At 36.9% G+C, this 24,251-nt stretch overlaps 1 protein-coding gene across 1 annotated transcript in view; it reads right to left on the reverse strand.

Moving 5' to 3' along the window:
• The window catches only part of GLRA3 (glycine receptor alpha 3), a 175,780-nt gene that overhangs the window by 4,016 nt on the left and 147,513 nt on the right, over positions 1 to 24,251 (reverse strand). Inside the window, exon 8 of the mRNA XM_061132544.1 lies at positions 10,085 to 10,228. Within this exon, the coding sequence (XP_060988527.1) occupies positions 10,085 to 10,228 (144 nt within the window). The remainder of the gene's footprint in view (positions 1 to 10,084; positions 10,229 to 24,251) is intronic.

Consider the following 24,251-nt stretch of genomic DNA (forward strand, 5'->3'; position numbering starts at 1 on the left):
TCCTTATGCCTGCTGCATGCAGTCATGTCCAGCTCTTTGATGGCTGAACACTTGAGTTCACTAAGGAAATCCCCCCAACAGCCTCTACCAGATGGACATGGCAAAAACTGTTTAGGAGTTTCATTATAGGAACTCCCGGGTAGAAACTAGATAGAGTCCCCATCTAGTTGCTGGCTCAGAAGGAAACTATGTGCCAAGGCAGATGTCTTAGACTGGCTTTTGACATAGTCATGGTGGTGTCCGAACCATGCGGCAATGGATATAACATGTCCCTCTGTTGCCCACTGAAGCCATTGATGTGGTCAGAGCTTGTCCAGAATATTAACAAGATTAAAAAAAAAATTGCTCGAAAATTGCCTTTGGATTCAATCTCCCGAGGACAAGCGCTAACACAAAGCTGACAGATGGAATGCCACTAGGGTCTTTGCCCAGGGCTCTTAGAGGAGTCAACTGACTATAGAAGAAATAGGGCTTCCCTGGTGGCTCAGACAGTAAAGAATCTGCCTGCAATGTGGGAGATCTGGGTTCGATTGCTGGATTGGGAAGATCCCCTGGAGAAGGGAATAGCTACCCACTCCAGTATTCTTGCCAGAAGAACTCCATGGACAGAGGAGTATCGCAGGCTACAGTCCATGGAGTCACAAAGAGTTGGACAAAACTGAGTGACTTTGAGAGAGAGAGTCCATATTGGGCTTTGTTTACACTATAACAAAAGCCACAGCTGAAAATACTATTTATGGCTTGAAACAGGCACTTTTATATCAGTCTGGGCCCCTGGAATAGATCTCTTTGGATAAAGGAACACATTTACAAATGATCAGTGTATAAAATGGCCCAAGAGCACAACATAGTAAGGGTATATCAAATTCCATCAGCTCACAGAGCAGTGTTTTAAACAGAAATTAAAACATTATTACTAGGGACTTCCCTGGTAGTCCAGTGGATAAGACTCAGATCATAAACAATAGAAGCTGTATTGAAACAAATTCAATAAAGACTTTAAAAATAACCCACACAAAAAATAAAAATCTGAAAAAAAAAAAAAAAAGAAAGAAAGAAACACCATTATCACTAAAGACAGGATGGTGAGGACATGACCAGTTGGCTGGTTGGTTCACTGGACTAGTACGCAGACCACGCGGTGACGGTAAGAAGCAAGTGTCTTTGGAAAGGTTTCTGGTTTCTGGTAGTGGACGTGTGTGTTTGGCAGCGGGGCGTGGGGGGGATAGGAAGGCTATTACTTAACTCAGTCCCAGCTCACAGGTTTCCCTTTTCTATCCTTTTGTATCACCTGATGTCGTGGTTTTGGGTCTACAGCTGTATTTCCCAGTTGAAGGGCTCATTTCTACGCATCATACTATATGTATTTACTTAGACTAGAAAGCCATTCATGCTCCCTGTGGAAGCGGGATCTAAAAGTCCTGTGTGCTTGAGTAGTTGGAAGGCCTCCCACTTAGATGAAGAAACTTTATCTGCTGTCTCTCTTGCTTCTTATCCTACTGAATAGCTGAGCAAATGACATATGAGATCAAAGCTTATTTCTGTCTTGAAAGTACAAATGCCTCCTCAAACCTGTAATCACAGCTATGGAGCTGCGCTGACAAAGCCACTTTACTTTGAATATTGATTTTAATAGAAAGTGACACTTGAAAAATTGAAATTTCAACATCATCATGCAGCATTGGCCTAGCATGAAACCTGGCCACAACTTGTAAAATGACCATATTCTATGTGCATGCAATAATGACAGTCCAGGCCAGGACAAGACTTCTCACACTGAGGTCCACGCAACAGCTGTTTCAGAATCATTTGGAGGCATGGCTGAGATCCAGTTTTCTGGATCTCAATTGCACAGATTTTCACTCATTAACATTTAGGTTGTTCCTGTAATCTGCATTTCCAAGCTCTCCAGGTGATCATAATGCTCAAATGTGTAGAAACAAAAATTCCCAAAAGACACAATGCAGCTATCCTAGTTAGCTGGAATTCATGGTGATGTAACATTTTTTGAATTCCTCTAACACTTTCTAATTTAAATTTTAAGTGGTAGTTTATGAAAACATACTCTGTAATGACATTTGGGCTAGTACTGAGGTATTATTTTATTTTTTAACAATTCCTGTTTTTAAGTAAGGCTGTGTCTAGGAGAGGCTGTATGTGAGCCTATTTATGTGAACTGTATCTTTATTCATTTTTAAATTTATGATGGACCAAAGAATATTTAGGAATAGAATTTTGACAATTACATTTTATAATGTGATTTGGTGCTATATCATTTTCAAAAGCATCTGGGATATGATTTCACTAACAAATATATCATCAGTGGCTTTTCTGTTAATTTTGGAGGTGAAGAAATAGAAATCTTCCATTTCAGTAAAAATATTTCCCTTGTTAAAACCTGTCATTCAAACATTTATGGGGGGCTTCCCAGGTGGCACAGTGGTAAAGAACCTGCCTGCCAATGCAAGAGACGCAGGTTTGATCCCTGGAGCAAGAAGGTCCCCTGGAGTAGAAATGGCAACCCATTCCAGTATTCCTGCTTGGAAAAGTCCATGGACAGAGGAGCCTGGTGGGCTACAGTTGATGAGGCCACAGAAACTCAGACATGACTGAGTGACTAAGCACATAACTAAAAAGTATATCAAGTTATTTTATGACAACTAATTTTTTTGCTTTGTAAAACTCAGGCAAAAGATTATCCTGTGTTTATGTATGTTTACAAGTGCAGTGATATTCTTTATTCCAATTAGCACTCAAATATTTTTTTGAGATAATTCAATTTTCTGGAGCTACCTTCAGCTTGGCTTTCTAATAGAGTGAAGGCCACAAAAGCAAAGTTTAGACAAACATCTAAAACTTTTGACTCACTGTAGGTTAGCCAATGTTTAAAGTTCATGATATTAAGCCCCTTTACAACTCAAAATATAGACAATAATAAAAATTAAATAGAATGAATTCAAAATGAACTAAAGAACATGGCTGATTCAAGAAGTAAAATTGAGGAAACAGCTTAGTTTACCCACAAGTCAATCATCTCAATATGCTTCAAGCAAGTTAGAAGGATAGGCAATAAAAAATATAAAAAGTCATTTTGTTGGTGCATAATTCTTTCTACAGGAGGACCTGTTTTCACTAAATATGGAAATGAGAAAAATGTTTCAATAATTAAGCAACAATACCATTCTGTGAAACATTCTCAGTGCTTTTCCACTTTATTTAGAGAATTATGCCAAAGATTGACTCATGTAACATGCATATTATAACTAGAATTATTACAGAAAGAAAATTCATGGGTAGATATAGTTATTCAATTGAATTTCTTCATCTTTATCATCAAACATAATATACTATCATGTATATGAGAAAAGAATTAATTTCCTATCCTCTTCTTAGTTTTAAAATAGCAACAAAAGAATCTTATCTGTTTGCTGGCATGGTGAAAGCATGAAGATTGCTAGTGAGTAGTTACAAATTACTAATCATATAACCCAGACTGAGTGATGATTAATTATAACAATTGCTGTGAGATACAACAGCATTAAATATGTTACTTTCATCCTGATGTTTTCCCCCTAGTGGATACCTTTGAGATGCTGTTTATACAATGAAGAGGTTAAGTAAATTATCCTAAAGGTTGTTTTGTTTAAATAACTCCCTGTAACTTTTAATTGTCAAATAGGAAAATGACAGAAGGAGGAAAAGTAAATGGATATTAATTCCCATTTATATGATTTCAAAGTATGTAGATTTTTTTTAACGTTTTTAAATTTTTTTGAAAATTGCTAATTAACAAAACAATGGCTTGTTTTTGTTGAGAGAAATAAGCATCACTTAGAAAATTCTAAGGCTAGGTGAGGTATGTGAATGAATTAAAAGTTGTTCTCTAAAATAAGTATCAGCCTAAAACAAAAATCCTGTTTATTAAACATCACCCACCCAAATATGGAAGGCTTAAAAGAATACAACTATGTATGATGTTAAAAATACTTTAGATTTACAAGTCAATTGTCAATATAAAATTCTTTGAAATTTAGCTCCCAGGAGAACCTTGCATTTATTATAGATGACATATGAATTAGCTGGGTTCCCAGGTGGCTCAGACAGTAAAGAATTAGCCTGCAATGCAGGAGACCCAGGTTCAGTCCCTGACTTGAGAAGATACCCTGGAGAAGGGGATGGCTACCCACTCCAGTATTCTTGCATGAAGAATCCCATGGATAGAGAAACCTGGTGGGCTACAGTCCATGGGATCACAAAGAGTCAGATACGACTGAGTGACTAACACTTCCACTTTCACGAAGTAGTTATAAATTAGCCAAATTTATGTTTGGTGTATTGAATTTAGATTCAGAAATGGTTTGGAGATTATTGAATGGTAAAATGTAAGCTTAAAAGGATGAATATTTTAGGTGAAACTTTATGAAAATATATATACATACATAGGGGAATTGAAAAGTCAATGAAATATTTTTTAAAAATCTGCATATCAGTTTCTAACTTAATGTTCTAGATTCTTTCAGTGCCAACTTATCACCATAGTGTGACATAAGATAATATTTTACAGTAGATAGCATATATAAAAAGCAGTGTGCCTATTTTATTTAACTGTGTGATGGAAGTCACTATACAGCATGTGAACTTAAGTAGAGACTATATTACTATATTGAATATTATTTTCCTAAACAGATATTTCAGAGAGGATAGAGATTAAGAAATAGTTGTATTTAACATACACTCAGAATACTTGTTGCAGGAAATAATCAAATTTTTATAATTTTTCTTTTACATAAGAAGAAATTTCTAACCCCTGTACATCAGTCATTGAAGTAGAATTTAGTTTGAAATTGTTGAGAAACTACTTTTTTTCAAGTATATATCAAATACTTACCTATTGAAAGAATAACTTCTATTTTAGAATATAGCATAAACTGACCTCCAATGGAAACTTTATAAAATAATTCCATGTATATAGGTACTACATTGCTTCCAACCATGAAGCCTCATCCACTCAACCAAAATAGTATATATATGTATATTTATAATTGGGCTTCCCTGGTGGCTCACTGGTTAAGAATCTTCCTGCAATGCAAGAGACCCAGGTTCAATCCCTGAGTCAGGAAGATTTCCTGCAGAAGGGAATGGCAATCCACTCTGGTATGCTTGACTGGAAAATTCCATGGACAGAGGAGCTTGGTGGGCTACAGTCCATGGGGTCATAAAGAATCGGACACAACAGAGCGACTAACGCTTTCTTCACATTTTTCATATTTATATCTGTCCTAAATTTATATTTATTTTCACATTTATATTCTAAACCTCACAAAGGGTATTAATACAAGGCAGATAAATCAATTATTTGTTATTCTTAATAGTTACCTTGAGTTACTTTTTAAAGTAATACAGGACATAAATACATACATAAACAAGTTTTTGTACAGATAATCAAAATACAGTCAATTATTTTAAAAAGGAAACAAGCAAAAATATACACTTGGCAATTAGTTTTTGAATCTAGAATTTGTGGTCCATTCTTATTTCATTTGCATACACAAGTAACAATATACAAGAATAAGCAGGAAGATATACTAGAACACCACATGAATGTATTTTCGCTCAGCAAACTTGCATTATTACATTGCAAAGCAAAAGCTGTATGAAATGCATTAAAGCAATCCCATATCATCCATATTTCTCAACAAATTACATATGTTCAGAAATATTTCTGCATGTGTTTAAACCATCCAGGACTAAAGTAATGATATCATACATGGGAAGAGCAGCTTCTAACCAAAATACTTCTGTATCATGCATACACCCACACACACAGCACTGGGGATAAGCATTTATGGCAGGGTGCGGTGGTGTGTGATTGGCACACAGCAGGCTAAAACAGTGTGGGGTGGGGAAATTTGGATACAAGTGTGAACGTGTATTCTTTCACAGTATACAAAAAGGATCCCTTGTGCCTTTACAGGGGAAAAGGTAAGGTGTAAAAGATCGCATGCAGTGCCTAGGCCAAATGCTAAACCAAGTTAAAACTTTCCCCGGAATAATATGTTTATCAGTGGAAGGCCCTTTGTTATGTGAAGTTTTCTATAATGGGGCAATTTTATTTACTGCTTCTTCTGCCAAATTAAAACACTATGAAAAACATGCAAATCAGTACTCATAAAAGGAAAGGGTATTCAGTTAATTTTTAGACTTATCTTGATTATATTAATTTAATAATTTAGATTGCTCAGACTGTCACTAAGCAAAGTAGATACTTTTGGGTTTTTTTTTAATGATGAATTCATTTGGCCCAGAGGGCTATAGGTTGAGAAAAATTGTTTTCAAAAAGTGAAAATGATCAACCTTAATTATCATCAACCTGAATGATAATTAGAATGTTATAAAAATAAATGTGATGCATATATTTCTAATCAAATGTATTTTCATTTATTGTATTTGTAAAATGTATTTGCATTTTCTTAAATAATATAGTTAGTAAACCATATTGTTTCTTTTTTAAAAAATAAGTATTTATTGAGTGCTAGCAAAGGAAATCTGTATTTTCATCAGAGTTATTTTCGCACTGTTTTGTCATGCAATATCTAATTGAATATATATTTCATACTAACACTCCTTATGTACTGTTTAGTTACTGAAAATTTAAATGTATACCTCTCCCAAAGAGGCAACTATGCGTCATTATGAAAATTCAAAGCAATGAATTTTTTTAAAACATTAGTTAGGATAATCGCATAAAACTAATTGGATCATGTGAATTTTCCCCCCAGGGATGAAAATTGAAGTAGGTAGTTACAGTGGGAACAGCTATGAAATTTTAGTAGAAAAGAAAAATAATAGAGGGAGTATTATAATATAGGAATATAATTAATAACGGCTTTAAAATAATCTTTGATCTAGATACTTGTTATGAAATTAAGATCACTTCACTATTCATCCAACAGTATGTCTGTTGTGTATTCACCTAGTTATGTCTATTCTTAACTGAGATTTGTGGTAAAAATCATCAGGAGAGGTATTTTTTAATATACTTTATTCCAGAAATTTTAATTTAGTAGACTGGACTGTTTGAATATGATTTCCCAAGCTAAATTCTTGGCTTTGAGTATATTTAAAATTTAATAAGAGTCATATATTATGGATCTCCAAGTCAAATTACTAATATGCTCTACTGTAGATTACATTTCTAAACACTTAGCCCTTCTAATTGGAGGTGTGTCCTTGTGATCTATTTTTAATCAAACATTTTTAAGGATGCTGAAGTCAAAACCAAAATCATTCATTTACTCTAAAGAATCTCAACATATCTTAACATTAAAAATAGTTTCTAAAGATACATAAGCTGGAGAAAGCATTTTATTTTTGCCTTATTTTTAGGTCTATTTTCTGGCAAGAGGAGCTGTTTTTAGAACTTATTTGTACAAATAAACGTCCCATCTATTTTGCAACTATTTTTGTCAAAGTGTATGATTATTTTCTCTACAGATAATATTATAAGATACATGTGATATTTCTGTTTAATATATATTTAAAAATTATTTTGACCAAACAAATAGCTCAGTTCATAGAATGAAAAATAACATTTCAAATTTTTTTTACTGAGTGAAGAGAGACAAAGGGAATTGTTAGAAGAAGAGAATATCCTTAGCTGAAGGGGATTGGTGGTTGTTCAGCTTTAAGTGTGCAGGGGTCTGTGTTTCCCCACCCAACACTGCCTGAGTGCAGAGGATGCTGTCTGCTTTTTTTTTAAACTGATGACCACATTCTTCTACTTAGAGTTAAGAAAATGAATTTACCGTGTCTGAGAAACGGTAAAACTTCTCCAATGCAAAAGCTTCTGTCTGTGGGAAGGTAAAATGGACCAACAGGGATTGAGAAACCAGAGAATCAAGTCATAGATGGTTAAAATATAATTGCACAATTGGCTTTCATTGCACAGATCATCTAAACAAACGTATGTATCAATTAATAGTTTCTCACATACACAAGCTATCCAGCCCCAGAGTGTGAACTAAAAAAAAAAAAAAAAATTTCTTTACTGCACTATATCTTAATTACAATATATGTTCGCTGAGTATTTCAAATGGTGATTAGAAATATAATCAGATGTTACTATTTTTGCACTTCAACACTTTTCTAGAGTGCCAGGAAAAATTAATCTTGCTGTCTTTCTGTGAGCTGAATAATAAAGGGTGTCAAATATCTTTATCCCAATACACTTACAGGTGGTAAAACTGAATAAAGAGTTGCTGTGGTATGGATTTTTTTTTAAGGAAGAACCAGAAATGAGTGTCTAAATTTGTAGAGCATTATGTTATCCATTGGCTGCTCTGACTGCCAGATATGCGGTGGGTGCAGAAAAGGTCTGAGCTCTCATCTCCCCTTGGAACACCACCTGTGTACACCCCTCATTTCTGGTGTTGGCAGCACGTGGCTGATACATCCTACATTGAAGGAAGGAGAAGAAAGGTAGAAAAATGTAGAATGTGAAAAAGTGAATCAAAATGAGAGGGGAAATAAGTGACGCTTTATTGATTCATGATGTTGGAAGGAAAAATTGTCTTGATCAGTCATTCAGGAGGGAAAAAAATGACCACACCTTCACTCCTGGGATACAGAATGCTCTGTCTTATCACCATGTTTCAGCCTGTGCCAGGTATCATAAGAGAGAGGAGCAAATGAGAAGTAAGGGAGGTTAGAAAGAAGGGGAGGGGAGAGACACGGAGGCAGGTGAGAAAAGTGTAAGGACACCAGCAGACTAGGAGAGGTTGGGGCAGGAGATAAAGTTAATCTCTCCACGAAAATATATGTTAATATATAAATGATGTGTTTTAATGTTTATAAAAAATTGGTCAAATACAAGCTCTGGCATTGTTTTTCTGTCAGTCATCTTACCCAGAGTATTGCAATGCTGAAATTTCTCCCATGCTACAGTGAATTGGGATGTTTACCGGAGCAGGTGATGATTCTGAGGAGTCAATTAGATACTACTGAATAAATTATTGCTTCTGATGTTTAAATTGAGTAGACTCAGCACTGAGAGATCATGGCTTAGGGTTTTTTAAAACATTTTATAAATATATAAATTACAGTCAGTCCTTCAGAAACGATAAGAAATTCCTTAAAAATTAAATTCTTAAAAATGCATGCAATATATAAACTAGACTATTCATTTTAAGATTTGAGAATGTTTCGACTTAAATATCTCAGTATATTGGATTCTGGTCACAGTTTCCCCTGTAATATGTGACTTTGACATTTCTCTATAGCTTGAGTCTATTTGCTTTTTTAAAATGTCAGCTGGCACATTCACATTAAACGTAAACTGAAAGATAGGTTGGCTGATAGAAACTCTTTCAGAAAAGGAAAAGGGTTGATTGAAATTATGTGCATATAAAGAGAGATGACCTTATAAGTCTTATTAGAGGGGAACAACCTCATCCTGTACATCCAAATCCAATTAGAAGATTACTTCTACAGATTCCTGTGGTCTCCCAAGGATGTTCTTGATTTATCAGGTGACAGCAAGGCAAAAATACACCTTACTGTGTTTCCAGTGGGGATCCAGAAGAAATGTCTCAAAAACACAAAAATATGTATAAAAAAGAGACCACATAGCTTTATGTGAACATCAGAGTATTATAAAATAAATCAATAATGTTTGATTAAAACATTCAAGGAATTAGTTCAAAAAAAGAAAAAATTAATAGCAATAGTTGATGACTTGTGTCAAGTAAAGCCATCAGAAACATTACAGCATTACAAATAAGAAATGATAGATTTTATCAGTTGAAGCAAAAAATGATGTTATTCCAGGACAGATACTAGAAAGAAATTGATAAAGCTCTCATGTCACCAGATCTGCTCTGTAAAGTATTATAAAGCAGCTAGATGTTACTATTTTCTCCCTGAAGCAATTTTTGACAATGTAAGTTTCAGTTGGACAAAATCAAAGGACAGTCCTCTCTTTGAGTTCCTGTCTCCATTTTCTTTCTGTACATTCCCATTAAACATAACAAATTCACTTTCCAGGGAGAATTGTATCCCAAGGAACTTCATGCATTTAATCACTTACCTTACTCCTTCTCTTTCGTCGAAATCTCAGAAGTTCTTTGTGTTGTCTTGATACAAAATTTACCGCTGCATATTCCAGAAGTGCTGAAAACACAAAAAGGAGGCACACTGCCATCCAGATATCAATAGCTTTGACATATGAGACCTAACCAGGAAAGAGAGAGTGAGAAAATCGACTTGTTACTTCCATGGAGAACAAAAATGGACGTCTGTTCCTAAATTATATCATTTATATGTTAGAAATTTTTACTTAAAATTTTTGCAAGTTTTATGTATTAGTCATACATTAAAATGTGTATTTCTTGCTAACAAATTTTTTCTTCAAATGAAGCACTAGACAAAATGTATGATGAAAGAAAATAAGATGAAATATAATTTTATCTTCAGGGTAAGATAGTATCATACTTGAAAAGTGTGCAGTAACATTGAAAGATACCTGCAGAGTAGCAGAATACTTGAAAAAGTCTGAAGTAATATTGAGATACAGAAAATACTGTTGAACTTGTAGCTCCATATTTTCTTAATTAAAATTTATTTTTTACTTTGAAATAATTTTAACCTTACAGACATGTTGGTGGAAGAGTAAAAAGAACTCCCAAGTTCAACAGTTGTTAATGTTTATTTACATTTCTCTCCCTCCCCTTAATTTCGATCTCATGTTTTTCTCCCTGAATTATTTGACTATTATATGCAGACATGATGCCCTGATACTTAGGTGTTTTTCTAAAAGAAAAGGACACTCTCCTATACACACTCAGTTGACTGACCCTTCAGGTCTCAGGATAAATTTTGCCAAAATCTGATTCTGAATCCTATGACATCTGTGCTTACCTGAACACACTGCACTGTAATTGCTTATTTCTTGTTTTCTTTTTGTTTAGAATGTGAACTCTTTGAGGACAGATGGCATTCATTTTGTTCACCATCACAGTAGTGTGTGTGCATATTTGCTGACTGAATGAGCAGATAAATGAAGGTGCAAAATGTTAAAACACTAGGGAGGAGGGAGCCATAAGATGATGACTCATGTGGAAATTCACTATCTCGAGTGATGCTCTGTTAATACCTTGAACTGAATTGATTTTCTTTTAAAAAGAAGTGTCAACTTACACCACTTCCAGTGGTGTCAACTTATATGTGAGATGTGCCAACATGGGGGCCCTCTGCATCTCCTCCTGTATCTTAAGTGTGATTTCTGCTGATCAGAAAGAACTCTACCAAGCAGAGAGATGTATGCCCTCAGTTTATTCCATGGTTGTGCTAAGTATCCATATGTTTGTAAAGATAGATTTAAATCTCATGAGTTGTGCAATTGTGTCAGAAATTTCTGGCTGCCTTCAAATGCATACGGTCCCAGAAGATGTAATACAGTTTTCACAGGCACCATCTCAAGCTACACCATTCCTTGGAAAAAGTGTGTGTGCATTTTTTTTCAACAACCTGGATCTATAATGACATGAGCCAAGAGATCAAATAAGAAATTTGGTTTTCAAATGAACCTGACAACTGTTTTCCTTTGACAATAGAACTATGCAAACATCACCTATGCAGCCCACATTCTGCTTCTTGCGATCAATACTTGATTGTTGAGACTGAAAAGTCAACTCTCCTCATCCTCTCCTCTGACTCCCACCAACTTCAATTCTCTCTCTTCTCCATCCTCACTGACCCTCCAAGGACAGCAAGCACAGGCCCTGGAAGGTTTGGGACTCTAGCACTAGTAACTTTAAAATAACACAGCAGTGGGATTTCACTGGTGGTTAAGTGGTTAAGATTCTGTGTTTCCAATGTAGGGGGCATGGGTTTGATCCTTGGGTAGGGAACTGAGATCCTATATGCCATATAGTGTGGCCAAGAAACAAAAATAAATAAATAAATAATTTAAATAATTCTACCTGTTTAAAAACTAAAATAAAACAGCAGTTTCCTCACCAACACATTGACAACATATTCATGACACACGACACTCATCCCCTGTGATTCTGGTACCACCTTGTTTCCACCCACTCCTGCCCCTGTCCTTTGTAGCAGCCTCATTCTAATCCAGCCAGTCCCCCGGACCACCTTGCCATGGTCCCATCGTTCACCGTGCTATTGGAAATGTGATCTTATTTTAGGTAACAGTCTCTCCTTCGTGTTATTCCTTGGGTACAGGAGCATGAGAAAATGAAGCCTAAATGTCTGCTGACTAGACACACTGGCCGGGAGGACCGTTGTCCTGGAAACCAATCCAAAGCCACATGTGGAAGACCGCTTCCTTCCTGAAGCGCGCTCTTCCCCGGCTCCTTGACCTGCATTCTTTGGGTTTCCTCCCTCCACCCCACCCCACTCGGCTCTGTAGGCCTCTCCTCTTCTTTCTGAGATCCTCAGAGACACGGCCTGGGCCCCTTATGTTCTCACACTGAAACTTGTCACTTTCAGCCCTTAACTATTACTTTGGATCCAATTCCTCCTTTGCACTCAAAGCCCCCAGCCTCCCATTTCCTGACAAAACCTCCCCCTGGCCAGTTTCTTACGTGACAGTAGCTTTTGGATGTCTCACGCCCCTCAGTCTTCATTTGACTGAGAAAGAAGCTAGGAATCTCTGCTGGACTCAACCAGCAAACACACACAACTGCCTCTTCCTCCTCATTAAAGGCTAGATTCTATTCATCTCCAAATCTCACATAAAAAAACCAAGTCTGGGAATCCTACCTTTTTGCTATTTCTGAAATGTATTATTTTCTGTCCTTTCTTACTGACATTGTATTGTGTATTGATCTCAACCACCATAATCTGTTTCTCAGTTTCTCTTAGGGCTGAAGTTACAAAGATAGTAAGACAGACAAGGTCTATCTTTTTTAAAATTGGGGTATTATTGCTTTACAATGTTGTGTTAGTTTCTGCTGTATACAGCAAAGTGAATCAGCTATATGTACACATACATGTATTCTCTCCATCTGGGACCTCCCTCTTACCCCTCATCCCCCTCTAAGTCATCACAGAGCACTGAACTGAGTTCCCTGTGCTATTGGAACCAACATTCAAGAGGGGGGAAATAGACAGCAAAAATAATCACATAAAAAAAGATAATTTAAGAGAACTGCAATAATGAAACCCCTGTAGGGTCATGGGAAAGGGACAGTGTGAAGGGGGCTGTTAGGTGGGTACAGTCCCTGAAGGCCTCTCTGAGGGTGTGATACAACAACCATCTCAGGCCACTTTCTTACTTGCCCATCATTCTTCATGTTTCGTCCTCTAGTTCTTGGCAAAGAGACCAATGGACAAGCTCCATCCTGCCTCAGCAGCTTTGAACTCCCTGTTACTACTGTCTGAAACACACCTTCCTTTATGGAACCCCTGTTAAATCCTTCAGACTTTAGCTTAAAAGCCATGATTTCAGGGAAACCTTCTCCAAATGCTCAAATCAGTACAGCCCTTCTCACCTTCTTACCTCCACTTTCCTCCTAGAACCCATCTCTCAGATGACTCATTGCAGTTGTAATGATATTTATCTGTGGGTAGTTCTTACAAGGTGACTTCTGGAGAGCATCATTTAAATCCCCCCCACCCTGCAGCTAATTACTCTGTTCCACAACCCCTAAGGGCCATTTTCCTAAAACTTGGGGTAGAAGAATGCAAAAATGAGTATGTCCCTGAGGATTTCAAGGTGAAATATCTATACTGATATTTTAGCAAACTATGTGTTGACAGCAAACACCAAATAATTAATCTTATTATTGACCTTGCCCCACTGTATCATCATTATCCGTTTACATATCTTTCTCCTTTTAGGCTAATGTATCTTGTGAGTTGAGGCAAGGGCCAGGTCTTATCCACCTTTCTGTTTCAAGGACCTAACACAGTGCCAGTTATATGACGGGCTCTCAGATAATATTCAATTGATTGAACCATGTGGAGTGACTTGCAACCACTGGCCATTTATTATTAGAGAAATAATTATAATAACTAACAAGCCAGGAGTGTTCTTAGGAGTGTCTGTAGAACTACTGAGTGTTCTTAGTAATTGTCTGAAAGTAACACTTTTAATTTGCACAACTATTCCTCTTTTAAAGGTGAGGAGACTGAGACACGTGAAATAACTTGTCATTACATACACTCAGTTCAGTTCAGTTCAGTAGCTCAGTCCTGTCCGACTCTTTGTGACCCCATGGACTGCAGCATGACAGGCTTCCCTGTCCATCATCAACTCCCAGAGCTTGCTCAAACTCATGTCCATCGAGTCAGTGATGCCATCCAACCATCTAATCCTCTGCCATCCCTTTACACTACCCTGTGTAAAATAGATAGCTAGTGGGAAGCTGTTGTGTAACACAGGAGCTCAGCTCAGTGTCCTGTGATGATCTGGAGGGGTGGGGTGGGTGGGAGGTTCCAGAGGGAGGGAGTATATATGTAAGTATAGCTGATTGACGCTGTTGTACAGCAGAAATTAACACAATATTGTAAAGCAATTACAGTTCAATAAAAAAAATAACATCACATAGCTACTGCTATACAGTGAATATGGCCCTTCAAAAATCCTGATGTTGACATATACCTCTAAGGTGATGGTAATAGGAGGTGGAATCTTTGGGGAGTGGTCAGGTCATGAGGGTACAGCCCTCATAAATGGGATTAGTGCTCTTATAAAAAGGACCCCAGAGAGTGTGTTGCCTTTTCCATTATGAAAGAACACAGCCTGTAGATTGCCATCTATGAACTAGGAAGTGGGCTCTCACCAGACACTGAATCTGCCAGCACCTTGATCTTGAACTTCCCAGGCTCTACTTTCTATTGTCTATAAACCACCTCATCTACGATATTCTCATAGAAACCTGGACAAACTTAGGATGCTACCAATTTGCAAAGCTAGGATTTGAATACTGGTCATCTGGCTAAAAAAATCTGTAACTCAACTACTATTCTACATCACCTGGTTATTAGGCTCCTTCTATTTAAGCTACCACCATAACTTAACAACTGTGAGCACACTAAGTAGAAATAATTGTCTGTATCTTAATATTCCAGGCTCTTCAAATTTTACATGATAGTTAAGGGTGACGTCATTACATAGCATGCACATTGGAGGGTTCTGTATGTTTGCTGATCCTAAAATCTGACAATCAACTTCTTAGTAGACAATGTAGAAAAGGAGTTGTGAGAATGTAATTACCACATTAAAAACCAGATATTTGCTCTGCAGAAGCAAAACTCTATCAGGGAAACATTTTATCCTTTGAAATACAATGAGAGTCCCCTCAACAATATTCTCACATTAGTTATAGTGAAGTGTTTTTATAGACAGTTGCCTACTTGCCATGTGATAATCTGGGAAGAGATCAGCTTGATAAATTATCATTTGAATGTGCAGAGCTGGGTTTGCACATTTGAATGTGCAAAGCCTTATCTTTTTCACTTTAAAAAATAAGTTTTATAATGTGAGGAAGGAATATAAGCATCATTGATTCTACAGACTTCTTAGATCATGTGATTTTTTTTTCCAGATAAATCCTCTATTTTAACCTGAATGAACTTTTTGGCCAACCCAATACTTTGCAATGTTATCATTAGAAAACAGAGAAAATCTGCTTCTGGAGTCCTGAAAAGATGCATATTGGATTTTAGCATTATTACTTATCCTGGTTATAAAGATTGGAATCCAGTCCCCTTGACTCTGGGAAGCATTCGTGTTCAGGAAACTTGCCTAAGCATAAATTTCTTTATATCTACTTCCAGTGATACAAGGAAGTGGGCATAGGAGGATTCTAGCTATGATTTGATAAGAATAACAAACAACCCCAAATCTCACTGGCTTGAAACAATGAAGGTCAATCCATGTCCACTCAGAGCTGAATGGTGACTCTGAACAAGTGTCGTCACACCGTGACCTCAGCTCCTAGTGTGGTCACTCTCTGGAACACTGGTGGTGACCACAGCAGAGGAAAACTAGGGCACAGGTCGTCTCACATTTGGTAATAAATACTCCAGGCTAGAAGAGGCACAGATCACTGTGCTCAAAACTCATTGTTTATTTGTTTGTGCCTGTATGCTCAGTCATGTCAGGTTCTTTGTGACCCTATCGGCTGCAGGCTGCCAAGCTCCTCTGTCTATGGGATTCTCGAGGCAAGAATACTAGAGTGGGTCATGATTTCCTCCTCCAGGGGATCTTCCAGACCCAGGGATGGAACTGAGTCTCCTGCCTTAGCATTTGCCAGAACTATTTACAGTCAACACGACAAGAACAGATCTGAGAGGTGCAACCTCATCCTGTGTCTCGAAGGGAGACAAAGCTCACAGGTGGCAGAGTGAGTGGAGGTGGGGAAGGGTCTATTCTGTGAGTATGAAAAAAAAAAAAGAAAAAACAAGAATTCTGACAAGCCCAGGATTGAAGACAAGTGTGGACTGTGACCTGATCACTGTGATATCTTGAGGGGAGAACTAGAGCAGCTTTCAGTTCTGTTCAGTTCAGTCTCTCAGTCATGTCCAACTCTGCAACCTCATGGACTGCAGCACGCCAGGCCTCCCTGTCCATCACCAACTCCTGGAGTTTACTCAAATTCAAGCCCATTGAGTCGGTGATGCCATCCAACCATCTCATCCTCTGTCTGTCCCCTTCTCCTCCCACCTTCAGTCTTTCCCAGCATCAGGGTCTTTTCAAATGGGTCAGCTCTTCGCATCAGGTGGCCAAAGTATTAGAGTTTCAGCTTCAACAACAGTCCTTCCAATGAATATTCAGGACTGATTTCCTTTAGGATGGACTCGTTGGATGTCCTTGCAGTCCAAGGGACTCTCAAGAGTCTTCTCCAACACCACAGTTCAAAAGCATCAATTCTTTGGTGCTCAGCTTTCTTTATAGTCCAACTCTCACACTCATACATGACTACTGGAAAAACCATAGCCTTGACTAGACAGACCTTTGTTGGCAAGGTAATGTCTCTGCTTTTTAATATGCTATCTAGGCTGGTCACCACTGCAGTGATTTTGGAGCCCCCAAAAATAAAGTCTGCCACTGTTTCCACTGTTTCTCCATCTATTTGCCGTGTAGTGATGGGACTGGATGCCATGATCTTAGTTTTCTGAACGTTGAGTTTTAAGTCAACTTTTTCACTCTCCTCTTTCACTTTCATCAAGAGGCTCTTTAGTTCTTCACTTTCTACCATAAGGGTGGTGTCATCTGCATATCTGAGGTTATTGATATTTCTCCCGGAAATCTTGATTACAGCTTGTGCTTCATCCAATCCAGCATTTCTCATGATGTACTCTGCATATAAGTTAAATAAGCAGGGTGACAATATACAGCCTTGTTGTACTCCTTTTCCTATTTGGAACCAGTCTGTTGTTCCATGTCCAGTTCTAACTGTTGTTTCCTGACCTGCATACAGATTTCTCAAGAAGCAGGTCAGGTGGTCTGGTATTCCTATCTCTTTCAGAATTTTCCACAGTTTATTGTGATCCACGCAGTCAAAGGCTTTGGCATATTCAATAAAGCAGAAATAGATGTTTTTCTGGAACTCTCTTGCTTTTTTGATGATCCAACAGATGTTGGCAATTTGATCTCTGGTTCCTCTGCCTTTTCTAAATCCAGCTTGAACATCTGTAAGTTCATGGTTCATGTATTGTTGAAGCCTAGCTTGGAGAATTTTGAGCATTACTTTACTAGCGTGTGAGATGAGTGCAATTGTGCGGTAGTTTGAGCATTCTTTGGGACTGCCTTTCTTTGGTATTAGACTGAAAACTGACCTGTTTCAGTCCTGTGACCACTGCTGAGTTTTCCAAATTTGCTGGCATATTGAGTGCAGCACTTTCACAGCATCATCTTTTAGGATTTGAAATAGCTCAACTGGAATTCCATCACCTCCACTAGCTTTGTTTGTAGTGATGCTTCCTAAGGCCCATTTGACTTCACAGCCTAGGATGTCTGATTCCTGGTGATCACTGGTGAGTGATCACACCATTGTGATTATCTGGGTCCTTAAGATCTTTCTTGTACAGTTCTTCTGTGTATTTGTGCCACCTCTTCTTAATATCTTCTGCTTCTGTTAGGTCTATACCATTTCTGTCCTTTATTGTGCCCATCTTTGCATGAAATGTTCCCTTGGTATCTCTTTTTCTTGAAGAAACCTCTAGTCTTTCCCATTCTATTGTCTTCCTCTATTTCTTTGCATTGATCGCTGAGGAAGGCTTTCTTACCTCTCCTTGCTATTCTTTGGAACTCTGCATTAAAATGGGTATATCTTTCCTTTTCTCCTTTGCTTTTTGCTTCTCTTCTTTTCACAGCTATTTGTAAGGCCTCCTCAGACAGCCATTTTTTTTTTTTTTTTTTTGCATTTCTTTTTCTTGGGGATGGTCTTGCTCCCTGTCTCCTGTACAATGTCATGAACCTCCGTCCATGGTTATCAGGCACTCTGTCTATCAGATCTAGTCCCTTAAATCTATTTCTCACTTCTACTGTATAGTCATTAGGGATTTGATTTAGGTCATACCTGAATGATCTAGTGGTTTTCTCTACTTTCTTCACTTTAAGTCTGAATTTGCCAATAAGGAGTTCATGATCTGAGCCACAGTCAGCTCACAGAACAGCTTTGTTAAAGGGCAAAACTCACTGCTTTAGAGAGAGCAGCTGTTGAGTAATGAGAGGATGACAGAGGGGGGAAAAAAAAACAAACAGTACTGATCTTTAACTCCACATTTGTTCAAACCATGTCAGGTCAGAGTTCAGTAAAATTAGTCATAAGCGGGTTACAAAAGAGTCCAGGTAGTCCTCTGAAGCGTTGATTTACTCTAGCAGAGGTAATAGATTACTTAGATTATAAAGACAGGCAGGCTGCCAGGCAAATTCAAGCATAGGAATGGTGTGCTTGTACCACACAGAGTCTCAAAAAAAGAGAAAAAGACTGTGCCTCCAAGTATGGGCCACACCTCACCAGTTAATACTCATCCTTGTCCCTTACTTGTTCCACCAGACCCAACTGTTCATTTATGTGTGCATACACCCTCCAAAGTCATCTGGTTGTGTTCCTCTTTGATTCAGAGGAGGAGATGGCTTGCACATATATCATGCAATTTTTCATAAATCAATTTAATGTAAGGCAAGTTTTTGGTGAGATAATTAAGTAGCAACAATTTTAGATTATATTCCTTTACAAGATCATTGACTGAGCTAAACTATACGAATGGCACCGTCTGCTGTAGTTGAGAGGCTTCTTGTCAAGATACATAACTTTATCTTACCATGCATAGAAATGATCAAATAGATTGCCTTAGGACAAATGCTGTCCTGAACTACAGCTGGTAGATGATAATGCATGAATAGGTAAATATTGATTAGACTATAAGCCAGACTACCTAATTATAGCAAATTATACTTACTAATTTATGTTATAACCCAGACTACTATTATCAAGAATTTCTAGAAATAGAAATTTATAGTGCACTTATAAGAAGCACAGCTTCGAAGGATAAGAAATTGATTAAACCAGAAAGTGGTTTGAATCTCCAAATCCAATGCAAACCAACACTCAGGCATTCTACAAGGTTAATATCCCAGGACAGTGAACATTTTCTCAATTCTCTCAGTCCAAATTTGCTTTTTATTTAAGAAAGAGGTATAACAAAACATCATAGTATATTGCTTTTGATTAGTTGAAACAGTTCTTTCAATAGGATGATTTATTCTCCATTGGATGATGATCAATCCTGGTAAATTCTCCCAGTTCCTCTAACTTGTCAAACTGATGAGTAATTCTGGCTGTGGAATGGGCAAGTGGCTCAAAGGTTTTTTTATGAGTTATGCTGAAAAATTTCCTGCTTGTGTCATGGCTTTTTTCCTAGGGGGGTTTGTTTCAGATCACATTGGTATTTATTTATCTTTGGATCTGTAAAAACCAAACTGTAGTACACTTAGTCCCTCATTTCTTCCAGTGTAAAAGCTGTATAAGAATTTTAAATATTGTAACATTTATAGGAAAAAATATATTAGTTTCAAAATTATTTTGAGTTTCATTTAAGACTAAAAGCCAGAGAGATGAAAAAAAAATAACCTTTTTTGTGTGTGTTAAAGTAAAATGAAGCAAACTGAAAAAGAAAATGAACTGTCTGCAGAACTGTATTCTTGGAATTCTAGGTGGTGAATCACACAGATTTTGTGAACTCTGATGTTTATCATCCTGGAGGGCAATTCGCAACTGCAGAATCCTACACATTACGTTCATACTAATTACGATCCTCATAAACTTAGTAAATGAATGATGCTTTGCATAGAGTCTTTATTTGCCATGTAAAGGCTTTTACTTTAAGAAATGAAATGTATATCAGAGAATCATAATGGCAGAACTGCATTATATCCTAAGTCATGAACTTGACAAATCTTTCCAATCACCAGATGAGAAAAATACAATTAAAAAGGGTAAGGTATTTTGAAAGGTCACTCCACTGTCCCTGACTTTTGCTTCAATTATGGGAGCTTTACTGCCATCTTTTCTATAGGACAGGATTCTTAAGACTAGCAAAAAATCTAAATGTTGCTAGAAATGCTACTTAGGTGCACGTTGTTACTGACATGTGTTAACATTTTTTTTGTGTGACCTGCTTAAGGAAAGTTGAATTATATTTGCGACTTCTCTCCTCTGTGCATTCTTGCACTGGAAGTTTTGTATTTCTAGAACATCATCTTTATTATACCTATATACCTTTCCAATCCCTTTTCCCAGCACCTCAAGATCTGACATTTTCATATTTAACTTCAACCAGAAATCAGGAAGACAGATAAAACTTGTAAGCTATGTCCAACACTGATTTGGGGACCAAATTCTTTATTCCCTTGGCAAAGGGGGAGTTTTACATGAGATTTTATCTGTCGGCGGGGAGGGGGGTCATGGTATGACTGTAGGATTTATGTGAATACAGTAAAGGGAGCTTAAGACATTAAATAGAGTAAAATTGGCTCCAAGTTGCATAAACAGCTTTTGTTTGTAAATTTAGTTTGATGTTAAAGCTCCTGTATTATGTCATTTCAAAAATTTTTAAACTTTGTGATTTGATCATATATTTTCTCCAAATTGTGCCATCAGATTTAAGATCTTATGTCATGGCTCTGTGTCTATGGCATCCACAGAGGACCTGCTTGATAATTGTTAAATTCAGCTTAATGAGACCTAGTAAGCCTATTAACTGTAGGCACTAAGATCAAATATAGAACCAGAGACAACTATCAATTTCTATTCTTACTATGGGATCTACATATGTTTAGGAATTACTAATTTACTGAAGACAGAAAAAACAGTAATAAAATTGAATAATATTCGTATGTAGTATACCTTTTGCTTTTAAAAGAAAGGGCAGGAGTAAATAATTTTTTAAATTTTTGCACCTTTTTTCTTTCTCTTTTTCCTACAGGAATAAGACAGGGAAAAAACTATTAACATGTTCAATGAAAACACTTTTAAATTAAATATATTACTCACATCAAATACTGTATTATAAAGTTAAATATACTTAATAACTATTGTGTCATGTTAATGAATTAAAAATGAGCCCACTTGTATCATGTTTGTATTGAACTTGATTGAAGTAAATTTTGTTAACTATACTTTGAATAGATACTAGAATCTTTATTCAAAAGTTTTTTTTCTTTAATGTGGACCATTTTTAAAGTTTTTATTGAACGTGTCACAATACTGCTTCTATTTTATGTTTTGGTTGTTTGGCCCCAAACATGTGGGATCTTAACTCTCCCACCAGGGACAGAGTTCACACCCCCTTCATTAGAAGGTAAAATCTTAACCACTGGACCGCCAGGGAAGACCCAATATTAGAATCTTATATTCAAATAGTGAGGAACAAAACATTATTGACAGTAATAGTTATCAATAGGAAAACTTGATTACTATACAATTCCTCTCCCCATTTAATTACTGCTGATATTTACAATGTACTCTCCTTTAAAACTGCAGGGCAGTTTTTATTATTTTTTTTAGAAGAATGAGAACTAATTAGAAATGGCAATAGTGAATACGAATACTTCATTTTCCTCCCCATCCCCTATCTTTTCAGTGTAATGCCAATAGGCCTCCATGTGCCCACATAATCATGGTATCCAATTATAAATATCTCAGACAGATTTATATTATCTAGTCATTGTAATCAATTCTATAGTTGATGATTTCAAGAAGAATAAAAGTTAATATGAAAGCTATTGTGATGTTTTCTAAGAACCATTGTTTTTATTATACTGCAAGGTAGATACATGCAATATTTAATACCTTTTTCATTAATTTGGTGATTCTCAGGGGCGCATATGATTCTTCATAAATAAAAAGTAATTCAACTGAGTTTTACATTCTTTTTAGAGGGACAAAGAACGGCATGTTCTTGCTTTTTAAGTTAACCACTAAGCAAAGTTTAAAAATTCACATTGTCTTTAAATATCTGCATGATATTTACTCTATAGACCTGTATCACATTCTGAGGATAAAATATGTAAAGGGTAGACTATCCTCTCAAAAAGCTACTCCTGGTGGGTTTCACAGACAGACCGAATAAAGGAAGATACTGCTGTATACACAGGCTTTCCTGGAGTTTCCTAAAGCAGTTCTTTCTAGAATCATAGTTTATAAATTAAAATTATATTTTGTCCCTCTTATTATTTTCTTTATTCCTACCCATCTCAATACTGAATAAAAAATATATTGAATAATTCCTTCAGTGTCAAGATTTTAACAACATATTAGTATAAATCAAATATATACTCAAAATAGTTTAATGACTAACACTACTCTCTCTTTCACCTGGGTTAAAATCTAATTCTCCCAAGGAGTATTGCCTTTCCACATCTAAAGAAAAAAAATTCACAAAATGCTGGGAATCTCAAAGAGTTTGTGAGAAGGGTTTTGAGGTAAGTGGGTCTAGGCTGTAACTAGGCTGTATAACCTTTTCTTGTGCGTGGGGGAGACAGAGTCCTAGAGGAAGAAAGGAGGGAAGACACTTTGAATATACAGTATATACACTAAAATATACTTTGAATATACTTCCTCTTCTTTCTGGACTTTCATTTGCTCTTAAAAGAATCATCTCTGGTCTGCTTCCCTATCAATCTGTAGTTCACTCCTTGAAGCCTTAGGCCTGGATGTCCCTGGTCAGAACTTTGGAAGTTCTGACTTTTTGACAATTCAATGTGGCTATCATACGCATCTCAAAGTTAACATGCTTAGCCATAGAACTAATACCTCTCTGACCTTCCTCACGAGTAAATATTACCACTACATGCCATTACCCAGCTGAAGGCCACTTTTGACTCCTGATTTTCCCTTAACCCTCAAAATTCAGTTCAGAAGCAAATCCTGTCTCTTTCATCTGCAAATATATTTTCTCTAAAAAAAAAAAGAAAAAAATCTACATCTTTCTAACTCCACCTGTGATGCTTCATCTCTGCAGCTACCAACCTAGCCAGATCATCCTCGGCTCTGAAGTATCATTTTCATGGTAGCCCCTTTGCTTCCATTTTTACCTCTTCTATCTGATCTTCACATAGAAATGGGAGTGATCACTCCTCTCAATAAAATCCCTCCAAAATCCATCCAAAATAAACTTTATGCTTACCAAGTTTTATAAAACCCTCCATGACCTGACTCTGTGATCACCACCATTTTTCCTCACTCATTCTACTCCAAATAAACAATGTTAGGAAGTATTCCTAAAGTTTTCTAACTTTGAAAAATTGCTGGCAGTAGGATGCATCGGCGCCCTCTTCTCACCGAGTGCAGGCACTGCGGAAAGGCCAGATTGCTCCAAGCTCCAAGAAATGAACCACAGGCGTATTCTTGCTTTGGGCTATTATACTCCTGATTTATGACACTGTTGAGGCCAGTGCAACAGGAAATTTCAGAGAGGAGTCTCAGGTCTATAGTTCACGAGGTGCTGGCTCAAGTACACTCTCAGAGATTTTCTACTTTGAGTTTTATTTGACATATCTCCAAGTTCCTTCTTATCTACAGGAGATGTACTGGCACAGAGCCTGACAAAACACTTAGCGATGATCATAAATTAGTGATTTATCATTTCTTCCTCCCATGTCTGATAATCCCCTATTGTTTTCCTGAATTCAATTTTGTTTTCCTCCTTCCTAGATTTCATCAGTAGGAGAATGGAGGATGTTCCCATGGCAAGATTTTCAGGCATCTGAGGGTTCTTTT

The sequence above is a fragment of the Dama dama genome, chromosome 29, assembly GCF_033118175.1.
Source record: "Dama dama isolate Ldn47 chromosome 29, ASM3311817v1, whole genome shotgun sequence".
NCBI classification, from domain to species: domain Eukaryota; kingdom Metazoa; phylum Chordata; class Mammalia; order Artiodactyla; family Cervidae; genus Dama; species Dama dama.